Source organism: Physeter macrocephalus, chromosome 8, assembly GCF_002837175.3.
Source record: "Physeter macrocephalus isolate SW-GA chromosome 8, ASM283717v5, whole genome shotgun sequence".
NCBI lineage: Eukaryota > Metazoa > Chordata > Mammalia > Artiodactyla > Physeteridae > Physeter > Physeter macrocephalus.
In genome coordinates this window covers 147,942,162-147,963,844 of record NC_041221.1, presented here as the reverse complement: position 1 = coordinate 147,963,844, position 21,683 = coordinate 147,942,162, and the positions used below count along the sequence as shown (strand labels likewise).

At 44.8% G+C, this 21,683-nt stretch overlaps 1 protein-coding gene across 3 annotated transcripts in view; it reads right to left on the bottom strand.

The window, feature by feature from the left end:
- Positions 1-21,683, bottom strand: part of GRIA1 (glutamate ionotropic receptor AMPA type subunit 1) — a 312,704-nt gene that overhangs the window by 110,412 nt on the left and 180,609 nt on the right. For all 3 annotated transcript variants that reach the window (XM_007109572.1, XM_007109573.1, XM_007109574.1), the window contains 3 exons: positions 11,925-12,086; positions 9,756-9,923; positions 1,559-1,663 (listed from right to left, as the gene is read on the bottom strand). In XM_007109572.1, coding sequence (XP_007109634.1) covers positions 1,559-1,663; positions 9,756-9,923; positions 11,925-12,086 — 435 coding nt within the window. The remainder of the gene's footprint in view (positions 1-1,558; positions 1,664-9,755; positions 9,924-11,924; positions 12,087-21,683) is intronic.

Genomic DNA, 21,683 nt, shown 5'->3' with positions numbered 1-21,683 from the left:
TGATGTAACTGAGGTCCAAGGAGGCTAAGTTGTTCAAGGTCACGTGCCTAGTAAAGAGTAAGGCAGAGACTTAATTCGGGTCGTGTCTGTCTCCAAATCCTGAGCTTATAACCATTCTGCCAGTGTATCTCACCAAACCACCCAGAACATCATGGACCTCCACAGGTTGGGAATAGAAAGCATGAGCAGAGCTGTTCTGTAGAACTTGCTGGGATGATGGAAATGATCTGTTGAATACATCTGTGCTGTCTAGTATGGCAGCCACTAGCCACCTGCGGCTACTGAGCACTTGACATGTGGCTAGTGCAACTGAGGGACTTTTAAGTTTTAATTATTTAGAATTAAAGTTAAATGGCCATCCATGGCTAGTGGCATCTGTATTTGACAGCACAGGCATAGAGAGCATCAAGTTTGAGAGATGAAGACCCAGTCTTCAATGTGCCAGGCACAGCCCTCAGAACTTCTGCACCCGTTAGATCATTTAATCCTCTCAGTGAGCCTATGAGATTGGCATTGTTATGGTGACCCCCACTTAAGGCACAAAGAACCTGATTTATTTGTCCAGAATCACAGGCTGGTAAGTGGTGATGCCAGGATTGAGTCCCAGGATTCCAGAGCTAATACTCTGATCCATGACACCCTACTAGTTTATACCATGTGTGCAATGCCTCTTACCCATTACGCTGTGCCACCCCAAGGAACTAGGAATGTGATGAAGGCCATGGACAGTAAAATAGAGGCTGCCACGAGGCATAACAAGGGAGCCTAGGGAAGGCTTCCCTGAGGAGTAACATTTTCTCTGAGTGTTGAAGGCTGAGGAGGAATTGGCCAGGCAAAAGAAGGGGATGGGGTAAGGGGAGTCCTAGGCAGAGGGGACACGTTTGAAGGCTGGGAGGTGAGAAAGAACATAGTGTATTCCTGGAAGTGAAAGTTGATCAGAATGACTGGAGTGGAAGGAGGAAGGAAGTGAGTGTCAGGGGTCAAGGTCAGAGAAATTGGCAGAGGCCAGAGCACACGGAGTGTGGTAGAATTCTGAATGTTTTCTCCAAGGACTTGAGTGTTGTTCCAAAATGTTTAATATGCATACATATTATACATACGTACATATACACAAACTAAATTTCACTTATACTTCTATGTGGAAAGTAGAGGGGATACGACCAAGTGTGGATCAGGACAAGGTGGTTCACTTCCTCAATAAATCATCATTCTCAAGTTCTTACTTTGGAATCCTATAGGAGCAGCAGGGGCATTTTATACACATCTATTGCTTTATATTTTCACAGTAATTTCCCATCCCTTGGATCTTCACAAGCACCCCAAGACAAAGCTAGAGAGTTTTTTCATCTCCATTTAATCTCCTCGATTCTCAGAGGAAGGAACTGACTTGCCCCAAGTCCCAGCTGGTTAGTGGCAGAGCTGAGGCTAGAATCCTCATTGCCTGCATCTCTTCTAAGAGATCCAGTCCAGGAAAGTGGGCTTCCAAGGCCCTCAGCTCTGGCCTGAGCCTCTGCTCAGCCCTCTCCTCCCCGAGGAACTGAAGCAAAGGGACCTTTACCTTTCGGATGCCGTCGTGCTTCATTTCGATCACATGGAGGGTGTAGTTGGTCCGGCGTCCTTTCTCATTAAATTGCACATTTCCTGTCAAGCCTTCAAACCGCACCTGGAAAAGAAAGCCAGGTGGTGACCAGTGAACCCTGAAGTTGCGCTTCATGTTTGTTCATCGGTTTGCTTTTTCTGCTGAAGTGAAAGTCCAGAACCTGAGGAAGTTACATGGGATGAGGTCTTGGAGTAGCATCAATACTAAACACCTCTCTACTCCTTTGCCTGTAGCAGTCATCACTGTTAGAGTACAGTTCTCTTGCCTACTAAACTGAAATTCATCCTGAAAACTTTTTCACCCATTGCTTTAGGCAAACACTACCAGTGGATCAAAGTAGATCCTAATAGGAAATCTCTGTGCCGTCCTCAGTCAAACACCCCCATCAGGACTACCACTGTGAGAAAGACCACTCCTCAGGTGCACACCTTCAGATGTAGAAACTGAAGGAGACCTGCAAAGGAAGATGGTGTGCCATCCCTGGTGAGTCAGGAGAAGACCCAGGACCAAGAGCTGGCCTTGTGATGCCTTGGGCTATGCCTCAGTATGGCTTCTTAGTTCCTCTGTGAGTCCAGGGATTACAATACTTGGGAGCCTAAAGACCTAGAATTGGGAGACCTGGATTTTACCCCAACTTTCCTTTGAACAGCCAAGTGACTTTGGGCAATTTGCCTCTCTAAGTCTCAAACTTCCTGCCCCATCTACCTTAAATGACACAGCAAATGTGAAAGTGCTGTGCAAACTGTAAAGCACCTGAGGAGATTCTTTATAAGACCAGAGCCTTTCAACAGGTCTCAGCTGGTGGAATCAAGATGCATATTGGAAGCCCCCAAATACGCTGCATGGGACTTCTCCACAAACGAGACAGATTAAACTTCCAAGGCTTCCTATCTCCAAGTTCATTTTAAAGGCCAGGTAGTCAACATGGGGGATCCAAGGCCTTTGGAACCAAGCCTGCTGCTCTGGAGGTGACCAGTAAAATTTATCCACCCTCAAACTGGGGATGAGTCTAGCTGTGTATCATCAGCTTGAGTATAAGAAATCACATTCTCCAGTGATGATCCACCATGTGTCCTCAGATCAGTCTGGCCTAAGGCCAGTGAGATGAGCCTGTACCTGTAACCAATATGAACCCGGCCCTTTAACCCAGCATTATTTATTTCTCCCTTCTTCAAATAGCTTAAAAGGAAGCCTCACAGAGTGTTAACCATTTTCTGACAGTGAATGACCAGTCTTTCTGCCTTCAGAAGGTATAAGAATAGCTGGGGTGTGTGTGTATTTGAGATGCGGGGGTGGGAGGGAGAAAGAGAGAAAGAAGGAAAGAAAGAAGAAGGGAAGGAAGGAGAGAAAGAAAGGAAGGAAGGAAGGAAGGATGGAAGAAAGGAAGAAGGAAAGAAAGAAAGAAAAGTGTGTGTGTGTGTATATGTCTCCTCTCAGGCTGACCCTCCCATCACCTCCTGGTTTGAAGTCTCAGTGGGGAGGTTACAACAGGCCCACAGCACTGAACAAATTATATAACAAGCTCTTCACTCTCTGAGATGAAATCTGGAGAAATTCTTGCTCTGGAAAAGTCTAGGCTGGTTTTGCTTTTCAAAGAGGAAGCAAAGTACCAATCCTGCTACAAAGAATAAGAAGAGAGCAATTCCAATCCATCAGAAGCTTCACCTTCTCGCCTTGGTCATCTCTTGCCCATCTTTAGCTTCCCATTCATTGCTGTGTACCAACTTATGTGACTCATTTGGAAAAGCAGACTGGGATAGATGTGCAGATGGTTTGCAGAAACAGAAAGAAGTGTCATTAATGATTCAAATGGACATCGATTTTTGGTGCTGGTATCATGTGTAACACTAATTATCATGTCATTCGTGTCATACTAATTATCATGTCATATTCATATAGCAAATTGCATAATGTCTCTATGACTCAGTTTCCTCATTTGTTTCATGAGACCCATTAGGTTTAATTATGTCTTAAGGTTGGTTTACAGATTAGATGAGATATTTTTTGATCAATGTTTGCCCCATGGTGAGTATTCAACAAAGGCCAGCTATTATTTTTATTATTACTAATTGTGTTATTAATACTACCACCATTTTACAAGTGTTTATGAAGCATTTTCACATGTATTACTTCATCTCCATTCATAGCAACCCCCTGATATAGGTCAGTTAGAGAGAGATTAGGATCTTCACTTTCATGAGAGAAACCTAAACTCTGGAAGGTACGGTGATTTGCTCAAGACTTAGGACTTACAAGTGTCCAAGGCAGGGTTGAAATCCAGAGCTTCTGACATATTCTGGTTTCTTCACTTAGTATACCAAGTGGCCTCTCAAACAGAGGACAGTGCTACTGTCCTAGGCTCTGAGGGGTGACACAGAGATGTATAGAGCATGTGTTCTCCAGGCCTACTACTGCTATCCTCTATCCCAGTTGGGCCTTCCCCAGGCTGCACTCTGTTAATTCCTAACTATGTGTCCATGTACAAGTCACTGTGCCTATCTGTTGTTGGTTTCCTCCTCAAAGAACTGAAGTGCTTAGCATATTGTCTGGGACATAAATGTTCAATGAATAGTGTCTGTTATCTAAGTGATGGTGATGATGATGTTGTAGATAATGATTACTACTACTGCTGTGCTGTGTACAGTGGGTAAGCAGTATGGCAAAGAAGAAGATTTAACATGGAAGCCTTGGGTCTGATAAGCTGTGGTCTCACAGCAGGGGATTCTTTCAGCAGAAACGAGGGTCTTTTCACTGTCCTTTGTACATGCCTTTCTCAGTTTCCAAAAAAATCATCAGCAGCAAAGTTTTGTGACCCGAGGGCCCCTTGTGTTGCCACAGTGTTTTCACAAGATGCTGCTTATTTGATGTTCCCAGAAACCCAGTGAGTAGAAAAAGCAGAGGTTATTTCGCTGATGTTATAGATAGGATTACTGAGACTAAGAGCTACGGCACTTGGGTTCAGGATTCACAGTACATCAGGAGAGGCTTGGAGCAGCTGAAGGCTCTGACCGTCTAGTTGGAGAAGCCAAGACTTACACACCCTGAGATAAATTAAAGTGGGAAAGAAGATGTCCCAGAATTACCATTCCATGATGGCAGAGCAAGGAGGGGTCAAGAGAATGGATTAGCCCCAAACTATTTATGAGGATAGTCTGGACTCATAGAGGAATAAGCTTCTCAGAAATATATGCTATGGGCACATCTGGAAACTGCCATCCTATCCATCAGGAATGAGCCTCTGAGCCCTCATTCCCCACACCCCCACCCCCTACCCCATGCTGGGGTGACAGGGATCAGACTGAGGGAAACCTGGAGTTTCCCCTTAGTTCCTGCCTCCTGGACCTCCCATCACTGTCCTGGCACCTGCTGACTCCCCCTGTGAAAGATGGAGAATTAACCTTGGATTTCCTGTAAGTGGTATTGGGTGCCAGCTCAGAGTCTGCCACCCATGAGATGCTGAAGCATAAATTTTCTTTCCTGCTTGGTGCCCGCTGATTGCTGGTTAGTGTTTCTACTACTTGAGCCATCAACCCTGATGAATCCTCCATCCCCATCCCTAGTGGGGGCAGCGGAGATGCTCTGGGCCCGAGGCTTCTACAGCCTTTTTGTGGTGGATCTGCCGTGAGGTGGATCTGTTCTCTTGGCCTCTCCTCCTGAATGCTCACTGGGTGTGGGAAGTCAGAGCCTGTGGGCTAGATCCCAGTAGACCACATTCTGGTTATACTAGCCAAGTTAAGTCTCAGGACCCCTCTGAGCTTCCACTTGCCCACCTGAACAATGGGAAGAATAATCCTGCTCTATCTCATGCAGTTGCCCTGAGGTTCAAAGAAGCTTCTATATTATCCCTTTTTAAAAAAAAATATATTTGAGCCTTGTGACAAGCCAGTGAGGGAGGCAGTGCTAAGAGGATTATGTCCATTTAAGAGATGAGGAAATTAATGCCAGAAAAGTGGAACAATTAATCCAGGATCCCCCAGATAGTGCTTGGAGGAGTCATGGTGTGAACCCAGCTCTTCTCTTCCTACATGCTAACAGCCAAGCACAATGCCCACAAGTCCTCACTTGTACCCTCACTCTAGCCTTCTGCTGGGTATCAGGTACATCCTCACCCAGACCCTCCAAAACCCAAATCACTCTTTGTTCAAATTCACCCTTCCTTTAAGGCATGAATGACCATCCATTTCAGTTAGCTTGGGATCGTTTCAGTTTACATGTCTTGTTCTGGGATAATTGGTAATAGCTCTCCCTTTCACTCTTAAGTTTGGATGATAAATTATATGGTCACCGTATTTAAAGCCCCAGTTTCGTTCCTACAGGAAGCCTGGTAATGTCCAAATTCCTCAGTCATGGCATTCTTTTCTGACAGTCCACAGCACCAAGAGCCTGGCTGTGTTATTTAGCCCTTAATCTATACCTTTGTGGCTGTTATTTCTCAGGAGCTTGTCTTTCCTTCAACATGGGGTCTTGAGTCCTGAAAGGTATGGACTGTGTCTTACACCCCTATTGCCCAGCTCACCCCAACCTCATCCAGCAATGTGCCACGTAAACCTTCACTTCCAAGGTGCTTGGTCATTGACTGACAGATTGCAAACACAAAGGCAAGAGGGCTGATCCTTATTTAGGGTAGCGATTCTTCAACTGAGGTCCTTAGCTGGGCTTCTAAGAGTGTCTGTGGTCCCCCTTACTCCTGGTCATGCAAAAATATATGTGTGTGCATTTTCTGGGAATAAGAGTACAAAGCTTTGTTTCCCATCATATCCTCAAAGGGCTTATGACCCCCCAAATGCTAACAGCCCGACTTGGGGAGCTGGATCTTTTCTGCCAGCCAGAAGCCAACTTATGGGCACCCTCATGCCTCTTCCTTCCTGGAGCGCTGAGGAATTCCAGGATGTGGGCTCATTAACATTCTCAATGGCTCCTTGGATGTCAGGCAGGGAGCAGGCAGGCTGGTTGTCTTCACTCTGCCTCTGGGGAAACTATAGTGGGGTGCGGGGGGAGTGGGGGCATGTAGATACTACCCAAGGCCATATGCTGGTGCTGGCTGGGCCATAGCTTGTGTCTCACCTGCTGGGCCGGGCCTTCGAGGCTTCAGAGCAGAGCAGTTACGGAGACAGGGTGAGGTAGCAAGGAGATGTGGGTTGGAGTCCCACTTTTACCACTAACTGTATAATTTTGGGAAATTTAAAAAAACCTCCGTAGCTCAGTTTCTGCGTTTATAAAGCGCGGTTAATAAAACCAGCTACCTTAGAGGGTTATATTGAGGATTCAGTGAGAGCAAACATGTAAAATACATTCAGAACCTTGTGCATAGTAAGCCCTGGACGTATCATAGCTGGTATTACCATTATTTTTAGAATAATGTGCTAATTCCTTTTGGCCTAACTCACAGACATCCCAGCTCTACCACAAGCTGACCCACAGGTCACTCCCCATGTGTGACCTGAAGGCCAGTGGGCTCAGGGCAGAAGAGACTCGAGCCCCCAACCTTGGGTTCGAAGGACCGAATGTCATTGGGATTTACCCGGTCTACTGTAGGCACACTGCTCCTCCCTAGGGGCATGGCTTTTTCAAGAGATGGGTCTTGAGAGTGAGATGGTTGGACAGTGGCCATGACTGTGTGTGTAAGGCCCTGGAGCTCAGTGCGTACAAGCAAAGGCCCTGGGGCCACAGGACAGTTGTGGGACAGGAAGAAGAACGCTGGATGGGTGTCTGGTCCAGCCTGTACTGCTAAGCTGCTGTGTGACCCCGGCTGAGTCACTGCCTACTCTAGGTCAGCTGCTTCATCTATAATGTAAGGGAAAATGGGAGTCGTAATCTTTCAGGTCTCTTTCAGCAATACGTGTTTGTGATTCTGGGTGATTAACAAAGATTTGAAAGTAATCAGTTTGAACAGCTGATTTTTAGATCAGAATGTTGGTTTTATTTTTGTGTTTGTTTGGTGGCTAGTTCTCCCTGCCCTACGTCCTCACCCAATAGAGACTGAAGGGAGTTTCTTGAGGGCAGGTCTTGACTTCTCTTATTGTCCCGAGAGCTTGGCCCCAGACCAGAGCATGTAGTAGGCTCTCAGGAGCGGCTGACTGGCACACACATGTCTTGACTCAAGACAGTATAGAGATTATTACTTTTTTGACTAAGGCAACTGCCTCCTCTCAACCCCACTGAAGGCAGAAGCAGAAGCCTGAGCATGTTACAACCAGAAAGACATGGATTAGAGCATAAGAAAAAGTAAATTAGATCCTTAGAGTTCTTAAGCCAGTTGAGACCCAAGAATTTGTCTCTCTAGCTGTCTCATTGTCATGGATGAGGAAAGGGAAGGGTGTAGGAGATCTGAATGAGTATTTCAAGGTCACCCAGAGACTCAAGGGCCCAGTGGGACCTGGACCCCAGCTCTCCTGATTCAGTGCCCTTCCTGCCACCCACGTCGTCTCCAGGCTTCATCACTGTCACGATGGCATCTGGATATCCTTCCAGGGATGCCCTTAAGATGGGAGAGGCAAGGGAGCTAGAAGGGTTATGAAGCTGAGGGCAGGTCCATGGGACCTTCTGAAACTAGCTTCACATTGCAAACAGAATCTTTCTCGACTGTGGGGTCTGGAAGAGCATTTTAAATAAGCTAGAAGGCAGGCACGGCACCTTTGGCGATCATTCTGAAGCTGGTGGGTGTCTGCTCTTGCTGCCTAGCGGTTCGGGGCCACCTTGCACAGAGACAGGGGGAGGGCAGAAAGGGCTGCGGGTGGACCCATTTGCGTGTAGTCACAGGGCAGCTGCTTCACTTCATTCCAAAGGACAGAAGTATAATACATATTCCATGTGCAGGCAATTCATCCAAGCTGAAGAACAGCCTGTGATATTCCTGTCTTGTCTCTTTCTCCAGGTTGTGAAAATTGTTAGAGCTGTGTACGTGTGGTTGGAAAACAAATGGGAATAGTTGTACATTTTGCTCTACATTTCTCCCTCATTCAGAAACTCATCCCTCCTTCCCTGGGAGTCCAAATTCATCTTCTGTTGAATGGAATCTTGAAAGTAGAGCTGGTCTTATCTAGGCAACTCTTGGATGGGGAGGGCAGGTCCTGAGAGGCATTTGCACCAAAATATCTTGCTGTTGCTGGCTTGCCACTGTGTCTGATACTTGGACATTCCTTTGCAGTGAGCACTGCCCTCTTTGCCCAGTCCCCTTTGGAAACACAGCCTCTCTCAGGAGGCATGAGAGGCATCATATGGTGCTATCCGTCAGGAGTTGGAGGACCATAGCCTGGGCTTGAGGTGCTTCTAGAAACTTCTAGAGACTTCTAGGAGCTCAGAGAGTGATAAAACTGGGCAAATCCCCAGAACCTTCTAAACCAGGAATATTAAATACATGGCTCACGTGTACCTCTGTCTCATCCTGCTTCCACAGCAGACATATCACTAATTGAGTATTTATACTCCCCCCTGTTGAATCTGGATTCAGCCTCAGAATCCTCTGCATAGCCAACTGATTGGAGGGGCCTGACCGTTTTCTATCCCCATTCTTTACCTGTTGTAAAGCGCGAACAAAATTGTTGATTGCAATGCTGAGAAGCAAGAAAATAGAATCAGAGGGAAGAGATATGGGAACATATGTATATGTATAACTGATTCACTTTGTTGTAAAGCAGAAACTAACACACCATTGTAAAACAGTTATACTCCAATAAAGATGTTAAAAAAAAGAAAAGAAAATAGAATCAGAAGTCCTGAGAAACATTTTCAGGGTCCCATCATGACATGGGCACAGAAGGCAAAGGTAATGAAGAAATCCAGAAAATCAGGGCAAGAGGGGGAGTCTCCAAGAGACTGCTCAAATGGTTCAGTTTCATCCTTGTATATCTCAAGTCCCCTTTTCAGATACAGAATCACTGGCTTCCCCTTTTTAACAGAAACCCTAAGGGGAAAATAGAGCTTTTGTGCTATCAGGAATGACTATTCCATACTACTGCGTTTTTTTGTTTTGTTTTGTTTTTCAAATTTCTGCATGACCTTCCATGTATGCCAAGAGCCACAGACACAATGCAGTGGAGGTCCAAACTTCAGGCGTGCTCTACCTTTTCTTTTAAATAGCTACGTCCCACCTGAAACTGATGCTGAAATCTCCTGTGAGGCTCCCATAAGATGGGGCAGCCATGGCCAGCCTCACCTGCTGCAGAGCTCTCTGGATGTCGATGCCCTGGCCCCAGGGCACAGCTGGGTTAGCCAGGCAGTCCCCAGCATTCCCCCGGCGAGAGATATCGATTCTCTGTCTCCGCAGGCTCTGGAAAGCCTCAGCCATCACCTTCACCCCATCGTAGGTGAGCGCAGAGGTGTACTAGTGGGAGGAACAGAGACAGTTAGGTGTCAGAGCGAGCTGACAGGGAGGCAGGTGGGAGCTGTATCTGGGAAGGAGCTTCCCGGTGGTGAGGATGCTGCAGTGGGCCAGGGATGGGGAGTGGGGCGGGGGGGATGGGGCGGAGGGGAGCAGCCGTGAGCCAGGAAGTGCCGGCCTGTTAGATGGGGGTTGCTGCTACCCCTTGCTAGCCAGTATTGCCCTCCTGGATGGCGAGTTCAGTATTACTGCAGGTTGTGATGTTAGAAGAGAACTTTAGAATATTGTGTTCAATCTTGCCACTTGAAAATGTTGGTTCAATTGGAAAAAGAATCCATAGATAAATACAACACATCTGTATGTCTGATACAGTCCATGGAAAACCACTTGGTGTTCTCTGTGTTATAGTCATCAGTTGGGAGCCAAGAGGAACAGTTTACTCCACCATCCCTGGTGACAGTAAAAGAAAAAAAGAATAATCCAAGAAGGGTCAACTCTTAATTATTTCCACATGTGGTTCACTCAAGTGGCAGGTTTACACTCTACAAACTTTCCCCTTGTGCTTCTTCATGCTAACCCTCAATTTTATCCCCCTCTCGCCTAAAAGCGGGTGAAAATGTTGAAACAAAAGCAGGATAACAATCCAGAACAACATTTCCCGGCACTGGAACTCATGTGTGTCCTCATTAATTTGTCCTCAATGTCTAGCATGTTCTCTGGCACATTCTAAGTTCACAGTAGAGTTGTAGAATGAATGTATATGTATTTTTCCAGTTCTTAACTTTGATTCTCTTGCTATTTTAAAAGTGTATACATTATATTTTGTTATTTTTATAATCAGCTCCAATCTTTTGGAAATTGGGTGGGCTTTTCGCATATTAATGAATTAAGTGCTATGTGGTCTGCTCATTGCTACAAAGCACATTTATGATTTTTCTTGCTTAAGCTCATACTGAAATAAGTTTTTATTTCTGAATTGCTAACTCAGTTTGAGCAAAAGTGGGATGAGAAGCATCTCGGTTAAGTGGCCTGCCAGTCACAAAGAGAAATTGACGAGTGGCAAGAGAAAGTTGCCAAGGATCCACAGTTTGCCCTGGATAAACAAATTTAGCCTCAGAATCCTTCTCAGCACAGTGTTTCACACAGCCATTGCCAAACTGTTGGATTTGATGTGGGAAAGAAAAATTATCCCCTATCCTTATTCTAAGCCGTTATCAAATAGCAAACAATATAGATTTTGGCTGCAGGATTTAAAGCTGCCTTGCTGGGAAGTGAGAGACAGGTAATCTTCATGATAATTGGTAGTAGACTCTCTGAGAAGGAGATGTGCTGGTTATTGCTTAGTTAAATTTCCTTGATTTTTAGCTAGGTACGTGGCTGATTAGAAAAAGGGCCAGCTCACTGCACAAATCTAGGAGACTCAATCAATGAAGAAATAAATGCGTCCCCCTGGAGCTGTGCAACATGGTGGTCCTGCCCAGAGTAGAGACATCATTTTCCAGCTTCCCCTGTAGGTAGCTGGGGTAGGTTACTAAGATGTGGCCAATAGCATGTAAAGGGAAGATCTGTGTGTGACTTCTGGAAAGAGTTCTTATAGGAAGCAGTTTTGATTTTTATTTTCCTTTTCCCTTCCTGCTGGGTAGAATAATGAGGTAATTGTTGGAGCTTCTGCAGCCATTTGGGGCTATAAGGTAGCAGCCATATGCTGAGGATAGCAGAACAAGAAGATAGAACAAGCCTCAGTGTTTGATGATTGTGAAGCCATTACATAAGCCCTGGGTTGCTGACTTCTGAATTTTGTTTATATGAAAGAAAATCAAAGTATTTATCTTGTTAAAACCATTGTCATTCTGGATTGTCCATACCCTCAGTCATTACGGATACACTTTTAAACTTGTTCCTCTTATAAAGTCTATCCTTATCTAAAGGCTGACACTATCCAGGAATCTAGGGCAGGCAAAGGGACCAGCTTGGTCCTTTGCTGCCTGCTGCCCATCCTCTTACCTTAGGTCTCTTCCAGTCCACCCGGGTGTGGTCCCGAGCATCACTGTTTTTCCACTGCTGCATGATCTTGGCCGGGATGGTGTCTGTGTAGTTCACCAACTGGAAACCTGTTACATTTGCTCCACTCTCCTTGAATTTGTTTAAGTCAATGTCCATGAAACCCTGGGTGGAGAGGAAGGGAAAGAAGTCAGAATATGCTGCCTGGATACATCCATTTAACCCTGTTACAGAATCACAGCCTTTTCCACCCAGTTCCTACTTAAGGTTAAACCGACTTAATGGAGAGACAAGTTGTGTCTCCCTCCCTTGTGAATTCTGTTATCACTTAGTTTGTGCACAGAGTTATTTAGCACAGTGGTTAAGAGCACTTGCTCAGGAGCCAGCCATGCCTGGGTTGAAGGTTGGGCTCTGCTACTCACAGCTGTGAGTTACTACCTTGGACCAAGTTCCCGGATGTTTTCTCGTACGAATAATGGAGGTTAGAAGGCGGGGGAGAAAAAGCAGTGCCATGATCCATGTCAAGTGCATGGTGCAGAGTGATCAATAAATGGTGGCTGAGATTACTATGATGACACAGATATGCAATAGAATAAAAAACAAAGGAGGGGGAGGTTTTTCCTCTACCATCCCCACTCGCCACCCTTTTGAGAGGAGAGGAATCTTAAGTCCATCAGGGGCAAGCGCCTGAGGGCTCCCCAATGTCACCAGCATGTCTAGAAGAGGCTGGATGCTGATTATCCCTCCTCCTCTGCTCTTTCCTGTGCCACAGCTGAGGTCTTCTCTAGCCAGTGAGTCCTGATCAGTTCTCATATCCGCAAAGCATTTTTTATTGGGAAAAACTTTCCTCCCCATTTGGTAAAGTTCATTGAAACTCAGGAAGCCTTCAGTTTAGAAAGGAAACCTTGTGTTTGTATAATATATTCCATAGTGTACAATACTTTCAAATCTACGGCCGCATTTCACTTTATGGCTTTATAAGGTAGAAATTATACGTTTATTTGTCAGCTAAAGAAACCGAGACAAGAGTGGGAGAATCATCTTCACAGTCATTCATTGATTTAGTAGCAGAGAGGGGACCAGAACCAAGGTCTTCTGTAGGTCTTCGCTCACTTGCTCACTTGTCATTCAACGAACGTATCTGAGAACCTACAGTGTACTCTTCTAATAGTGAGAAAAACAACTTCCTTCTCTTACAAAGCTTACTTTCTAGTGGGAAAGATAGACCATAAACAAACAAACTATTAGGTATAAAATAAGCTACAAGGATATATTGTACAACGTGGGGAACAGAGCAAATATTTTATAAGACTTATAAATGGAGTATAACCTTTAAAAGTTGTGAATCACTGTATTGTACACCTATAACATATAGTATTATACATCAACTATACTTCAGTTAAAGAAAAGTAAATATGTAGCACAGTGTCTAGAATGCAGTCCAGCAGAGTACACTATGCAGTAACTATCAGTCCTCTGAAGGAAGATGAAGTGGGGAAAGAGGATGGGGAGGGGAGGGCAGTGCCATGCCCTGGAGTCATGATCCGTTTGAGCCTCCCTGAGATGGTGGTGTCAGCACAGGGACCTGAGTGAAGTGAAGCCATGTGAGTGAGCTCTGGGGAAATCTGGGGGAGAGCATTCTGGCTCAGAGGTCGGAGGATGTTTGGCATGTTCCAGAAACAGTTAGAAGGCTGGTGTGACTGTAGCACAGTGAGTGAGTGAGAGAGAGGGCGGGAAATGCAGTCGGCAGCCCGGGGCTGGATCACATAAAGCATTGTGATCACCTGGGTTTCTTTTTAAGGTATAATTGGCGGCCCACTGCAGGAATTTGAGCAGGGGTCATAAAGTCATTGCTCTCTGAGCTCCACAGCTTGGAGAAACTGCCAGATCCCTGGGGGTGAAATGGGGGAATGAGCAGGGGAAGCAGTTTGGTGGATTGAGGTTGGGGAGAGCCGTGGACTGGCAGCTGAGAGCCCGGAGCGCTGGCCCCAGCTCCGCCCAGGTCTCTTCATTTCTCACTGACTTGATCCAGTTTCCTTACCTAAAAGATCTAGTCATCAATGACTTCATGACTCAAAGACATCCCACCCGCCCCATGCCGCTAAAGTTCGGCGACTCTTTATTATAATTTCTATAGCCCGGAGCGCTGGCCCCAGCTCCGCCCAGGTCTCTTCATTTCTCACTGACTTGATCCAGTTTCCTTACCTAAAAGATCTAGTCATCAATGACTTCATGACTCAAAGACATCCCACCCGCCCCATGCCGCTAAAGTTCGGCGACTCTTTATTATTTCTATTTTATAAACAAACTAAGCTCAGTTCTGCCCTGAGCCTTTGCCTAGCTGTTCTCTCTGCCTGGAAGTGAGCTTTCCCTGGCCGACTCCTGGCCCATATTTTTGGATCTCAGCTAAAATGCAGTCTCTTCAGACAGCTCTTTCCTGACCCCTTATGTAAGATTCAATTCTTGCCCTGTGGTAGATGCTATTGACTCCCTGCTGATTTCCACTCCCCCAGCCCTTAGACACTGATATTCCACTTTATATACTAACTACAAATGCCTATTACTTCACCTACGTGCAGGGTAAGCCAGATGTATCAGGGATTTCATTCACCCGGAGCAGCTCTCAACCAATGACAGATGGGGAGTTCGTAGATAAATACTCCAGAATCCTCTTCCCTGGGTGGGGTAACCCTGAGGCATGCTCTACAACCAGGTCTAGAGCTTCCCTAAAGGATGGAGCTCCGTAGCCCCGAGGGGTAACTGTCTTGGTTATGCACTTTTATCAGATGCCTGCTGTCCCTTCCCTACTTCACATCCCTGATTCCCTGCTGTTGTTTCTGGGATTCGCATCCAAAGAAGCTGTTTGTACTTGAATTGCTGTCTTAAGACCTGCTTCTAGTAGAACCCAGTCAAGTCACCCCCAACACCCAGTCCAGTCAGTTCCTTCTCAGTGCTCTGTTTATCACCATTTGAGATGATCTCGTTTGCTCATTTATTCCCTTGTCCTCTCTCCATGGGTTGGAATGTCAGCTCCATGAGGGCAGGGACCTTTTCTGTCTTGTTCACGGATGTATACTAGAACCTAGCACCTAGAACAATGCCTGGCACAGAGTAGGTGCTCAATATATATTTGTTGGGTGAATGAATAAAAGCCAAAGACTTTCCTCAAGCAAGAATGCTTATTAGCTAAGGGGAAATGTGATCACCAGGCAGTAAATGCCAGCGGATGATTTTAATTGTTTGAAAAGAGAAGCTCATGTTGGAAATATATTTTGTGATTAACTTTTCCCATAGCTACAGTTTACAGACTGTAAACTGGGGTCTCACAGGGGTCTAGTGAATTGCACAGTTTCTAGCAAGCTTTTAGTACAAATGAAATCAGAATTACGTTCTCGTACCCAATAGGCATTCCAAGACGTTCTGCTACCTAAGAGCACAACCATCCCACCCCTGGTTAAAAGCTAATGCACAGTTGAGAGACTTCCCATAATTTTTAGAGATCTTAAAAAGAACATCTTGTTCATAAAATAACTATCGAGAGAATAAAATGAAAGCGACCTCCTGCAGTCAAATTCTGTCGCTTGAATATCTGTAACAAGCTCCCGGGCATTTTGTATTGACTGCCCCTATCAATGTAATGGGGGCCATAGGAAATGGCAGAGTTTATTCAAACATAAATGCCACTCAACTCCATCACCAGAGTGTCTGACTACAAGGTTACTGGAACCAAATCTCAAGTTCTAGCTAATCTAACTGATGGGACCTCTAACTGAACTCCTTAGCTCCCCTGAGAAGGAAGGGACAAAGAATGATAAAATAAGCTCCTATCTGTGCTGTTAGGTAAAAGACACAAAATGAGGGAATAATTTTTTTCTTTTTTTTACCACGTGAATATGTTTTCTTTTTAGTACTGTTAAAAAATAAAAATAGATCCTCAGATCATTTTGATATACGTTGTTGGTTCAAAATCATCTGTTAAGTCCCTGGAAAGTGTGGGAGGGAGTGGCAGTGACAGGGAAGAGAAGTCATGGCATTGGTTGACTCTTTGATAGGGTCTTTTAAGGGAGCCCTGCTTAATTTGTTGTCTCTTGGCCTGGAATTGAAGAACACTGGCGCTGTTAAATGCTCTACTGAACTGCAGCTTCAGAAGCATTGCTCCTCAGGATAAGAGAAATGACAACAATGGCAAAACTGTCACTTCTTATGCATTGTATAACTTCATCTATATGGCCTTTTGAGAATTATGAAGTTGTCATTTAAAACTGAAAAATGAAATAATCAGTCGAGAGTCACCCTTAGATTTATTAAACATTTCCCAAGCTCTTATCCTGAGCCAGACATTCTATTAAACGCTTTATAAACATAATCCTATTTAATCCCTCCAAACAACCCTGAGAGGTGAACATGCACAGTAGGCACCGGGTGCTCATTTGCATAAATGAGTGAGTATCTGTCCCAGTTTTATGTGTGAGGAGCTGTGGTTCAGAGACCTTTGGAAACTCCCTTGAGGTCACCCAGCAAGCAAGGAATTCAGCTGTGGTCCAGCCATCAAATCTTTCTTCTTCGTCTATGTGTCACACTGCTTTGCCAGTGGAGGAACATAGGAAGCTAGCTTTGGGATGGCATTTCCATATTGCCCCAGACAGAGGGACAAAGAAGCTCAGACAGTGTGGCTGACAGTTAATAGCCTAGAACAGATGTCTCACTCTGCCAAAGGAGCCTTCCAATACAGCTTTCTGTCTTAAAGCAACATCTGTGGGAGAGAACAGTAGGTTTCTCTCCTTGACACCATGATGGTGGTTAGAGATTGGTTAGATGTTTCTCAAGCCTCTGATTTATACGAAGTCTGTTAGTGCCCACCTACCCCACATTTATACCAGGAGTTGGCAAATTTTTCTTGGTAAAGGGTCATATTGTGAATTTTTTAGGCTCGTGGGCCATGTGGTTTCTGTCGTAACTATTCATTGTTGCTATTAGGGCACGAAAGCCGTCCTAGACAACAGAAAATGAATGAGCATGGTTGTGTCCACTGAAACTTGAATTTCACATAATTTTCACACATCATGAAGTATCACTTTTCTTTTCATTTTTCTAATAATTTAAAAATGTAAAACCATTCTTAGCTCATGAGCCAAACAAAATCGGGTAGCAGTTGGATTTGACCCATGGGCCATAGTTTAGGTTTACGGATGCCTGAAGCAAAGATGCTGGCGATCAGGTCAAACCCCTCGTTGTCCAGAGAGGAGACTAGTGACCTCAAGTTGTAGGCTGGTTAGAGGGGTAGCTGGGGTTAGGATCTGTATTCCCTATGTACTCATCGTAGAAGGCAATGCAATGCTGACCAGTCATTTAAATAGAATGACTGGGGGGAAAAGTGCTCAATCAATTAAACTGGTTAATATAGTCATTCCTTCTATCATATCTCAATGATAATTTTCAAAGGATTAGAATGAAAAGGCATTTCAAATAATTATAATATCCTAAAGAGATGTTTAACAGTATAACTACATTAGACATGCTTTCATGTTGCTGTAAAGATTTAGAAAATGCTTTGAGGATCACGAGGAAGCTCTGAGTTATCATTATGACTATTAATTATCATGTGTGCCTGGAAACAAAAGAACCTGATTATGTGTGCTTACTGGTTATTTAACCTCTCTGAGTCTTAGCTCTCTGGTCTTCAAAATGAGGATATAATAGCACCTACAGCATAGAACTGGAGCGAGATTAAAAAAAAATACATAAAGCACTTAGAGCTGTGTCTGGCATATAGTAAGTGCTTAATGAATGTTATTATAATCATCAGTGATTGTGAATGTTATTATCATTATCATCACATTCACCATCATCATTATCACCGGGTCAAAAGAGGTTAGGTGTTGTTACAACTGCTTTGAAACCAGGCACTGGGTCAGGCAAAACACCTGAGCCAACAGGAGGCAGGTGTATAGGAACGTGGCTTTCAAAGGATAAAAAGCTTTATCTTCAAAGCTGGATTTCCTTTTTCTCTAGGGTTCTTTCCAGGGGTCACATAACAGGCTATTCAGCCCTCATCGTCCTGCTTGGGCGGACACCACCCCCATTAGAAGGAAGAGGGAACATCCAACATTGTTAAGGGGCCAAGGAGAAGGTTTTTTAACAAGACCTGGGATGCTGGAGAGAGCACTCCCTCCATCTCCTCCCCCTGAGATCTAGAAGAGGTAAGATTAGAACAAATTCAAGAACTTGCACTTTATACTCTGAATGGCACAAGTTGAATGTGGCAAGTTTCCCCAAATTGTCAGATGCATTCTTAGATGACAGCCCCATAGAGAGGATAGTTATAGGGAAGTACAGTTTGAAAAGTCTGGTTACATTAGAAATGCTTGAAAAAAATGGGGATGTTCAACCTGAAAATAATGGAAGACTAAGAAGGGAAGTGAAGGATGTATTTGAATCCCAGAAGGGCTGTCGTGGGAAAGAGGTAGAAGATTTGTTCTCTAAGGTTCTGGAAGGCAGGCCAGCACCAACCAATGGCCAGAAGTCATGGGATGCAGACTTTGGCTAAAATGATCATGACAATAACAACCACCGTGCCTAACGTGTATCAGACCTGTACTGTGTAGTAGTAGGCACTGTGCTGAGAGCTTTATTTGTATGATCTCATTTAATCCTGGTGACAATCCTGTGAAGCAGGTGCTGTTTTCATTCCCGCACTGCAAATTAGAAAACTGAGTCTTAAATGAATGGAGTAGCTTCTGCCTAACATAACATAGATAGTGAGCGGCAGAGACCGTAGTCATAGCAAGATGCAAGACTCTGGGCTTATTTTATAGCCATTGTACATTCTGCCCCCTCAACGCTAGTCCCATCGGTCTGATTCATTTATCTCCTGTCCTGCAATGAAGCCCTTGCAATGGCCTGCATCTTTATACTAAGAAGGAATTAGCAGGTTTCTAGGAGACCCAGGTGCTAGTCTTCAGCTCCTTTAATGGGTGCTGGTGGTTGGGATGTGAACCCCAAAGCTCTTTATTTCTCTCTCTCTTGGGGTCTTTCCCAGCTTTCTCTCTGACTGCAGCCTTGCTTCTCATCTCCTATAGACCTAGAAGACCGTGTGACCCTAGAGAGCAGGAACCTCGGTCCCCAAAGTATCCACAGCCCAGTACCTGGAGCAGGCTGACTGCTTAATTCACACCAAGGGATGAAACATATACAACAAATGTCTTCACTCACCCTTTTCATGGTTTTCTTGTTTTCTTTCCATCCTGTCACCTGTCAGTCTCTCAGCTTTCATCTTGTGGACCAAAGAGGTTTTGTTATTGACTGTTTTGTGTGTAGTATATTCTGAACTGGGTCATAAATAAGTAGTGTCAGGAAAATAATTTTAGGGACAACCGCAGAAGGTCTGTCCTGTCTTTGAACTTCATGAGCTGTCTACCCTTGGGTAGTGTTCTCACCCTCTCCAGGCACTAGATTATTGATCTGCAAAATGAGGGCATTGGCTAGATCAATGATCTTTCAAACTGTTGTCCCAGGCTGTAGGCATTTCAGAGGCTACCAAGTTGAATTAGTGGGAAGGCAGAAGGATAAGCTTCTGGATTCCCACCCTCCCTCTTCCACCAAAGCAGCTCTGCTTTTTATCTGTTTTACATACTGGAGTTCTCCCCAAGATTCCATTTGAAACTAGAGCTTTAAACGAAAAAGTTTGGAAACTTCTGAGCCAGTCAATTTCTCTCTTAAGGGCTTTTCCAGCTTTGATCTACAATTCTGTGATCACACAGGTGTGTGCACATGAATATGGATATACATGAATTCATGGAATATTCCTGGGCTGAGGACTTTGTTGTGTCCTCAAATAACCACGTCTCTGCATAAGGTCTTCAGATTTTCCTATTCTAGCCCCTTTAACTGACTGAAACTTGAATGTGTCCTTACCCTATATAATCCCTCATAACATAGGCTTATCTGGTTCCTGCCAAGTCAAAAAGACATTGCAGCTGTGCTTAAACCAGCTAAAACACCATTCGATTTGGGAAAAAAAACCGCTCGTGTTAACTCTTACCCAAGTACATTTGAAACCAGGGAGGCAGGCACCTGTACACTTGGATATCAGCAAACACACAAACAGACCTATCCCCCAAACACAAGTCCACTGCTGACAGATTATTTCAAAAGGTAGTTGGGATCTCACAAAACCAAATTCTCTCAGTCTGTGGGTTTAGGATAAAATGCTGGCATTTTGTGGCAGAAGGTCAGGGGCCCCCAGATTGGGCTGTCAATGCATGAATAAAGAAGTGCAGTATCTGGCCTGGGGTTGGTTGGTCTTTCAGAACCTCCCTTCATCTTAGCTCTGTTCTAATTGGCTGCAGTCACGGGTGACACCTGGCCACGGCCACTTCAGAACAAGAGCCAGAGGGTAGGGGTGGGGTGGGCTTTTATGGCTGGAGTTCCTGGCAGACTTGAAACCAGCAATACCTTCCTTTCACGTGATCAAAACCTTCCTGTCCAGTGAGGCTCAGGCAAAGACTATAGCAAGCCCACCTTTGATGAAATGCCAGCTTAAACATTCTCAGGGGCTCCCATAGAGTAGGCACCCCATGAATGCTTGGTGAAGAATGAATGAAAGTCCAAACGTATGATAAATTTGAAACCTACTAGGAATGGGGAAAGGAATATTCTTGTTATTCATTCATTCATTCACTCATTCACCTGTGAGGATCTAATATTGCCAAGTACATACTGGACAAAGGGATGCAGCAGAGAATAAGATAGGTTTGGTCCTTGTTTTCAAGTTACTTAAGGTTTAGTGAGAAAGGCCCATATTACCCACATAACTATAGCACAAAGGAGGTAGAACAAAACCTGGACCTGGCACTCAGGGAAGGCTCCCAGTGGAAGCAAGGAAGCTGAAAGAAGAGGAGGCTTTGTCTGGGTAAAGAGTGCAGGGAAGAACTCTCTAATTGGAAAGCACACATGCTCGGAGATTCTGAATCGGAGTGACAGAGGGCGGTGAATCAGAGGAAATGTGTGTACACATCAACCTGGATTCAAATCTCAGCTCTGCCACCACCTAGCTGTGTGACTGCAGGCAAGCTACTCAACCTTTCTGTGCCTTGGCATCCTTTACTGCAAAATAAGAATCATTATAGCAGCTATCTCATAGGGCCGTTGGGAGTATTAACTGCATTCATCGCTATCAAATTCTTTGGACAGTGCCTGGTACATAATAAGTACTCACCTAGAGTAGTCTAGAGTCTGTTTGCTTTTCTGTCTTAAAAAAAGGGACAAGTAAGGAAGTGAGGACTGAACCTTTCTAGTTACATATTACCCCAACCTCCTGCCAAAATAGGTACTTAAGGGGTCTGTCCCTCCTGCTTCTAAGTTGGTAGTGGCAAGGGGGTTCCATGCTCTGGAAGAGCAATTGCAGCTGCTGGCTTGCATATCTGAAATAACCCACTGACTGAGCATGGGAAGGGCCTTTCCAAATCAGCCAAGGTATGCGTGGCTGGCAAGAGCAGAGGATGCAAACACCCAGTGCTTGAGATGAATGGAGTGGCTTCTCCCTTAGAATTGAAGGGAGCCAATGTGGCTTCGAGAATTTTGTTTTGGCACCTCTGGACTACAGAGAGAGGCAGGAAAACCAGAACCGTAAGTTTCACATCTGGAAAGGTCCCTTTGATCATTTAGTCCTTTTGAAAACCCTTGAACAGATCTGGAACAAATTGAGACCCTCAAAAAAATAGAATTTTTGTTTTTGCAAAGGATAATGAGTCAGTGGCAGAG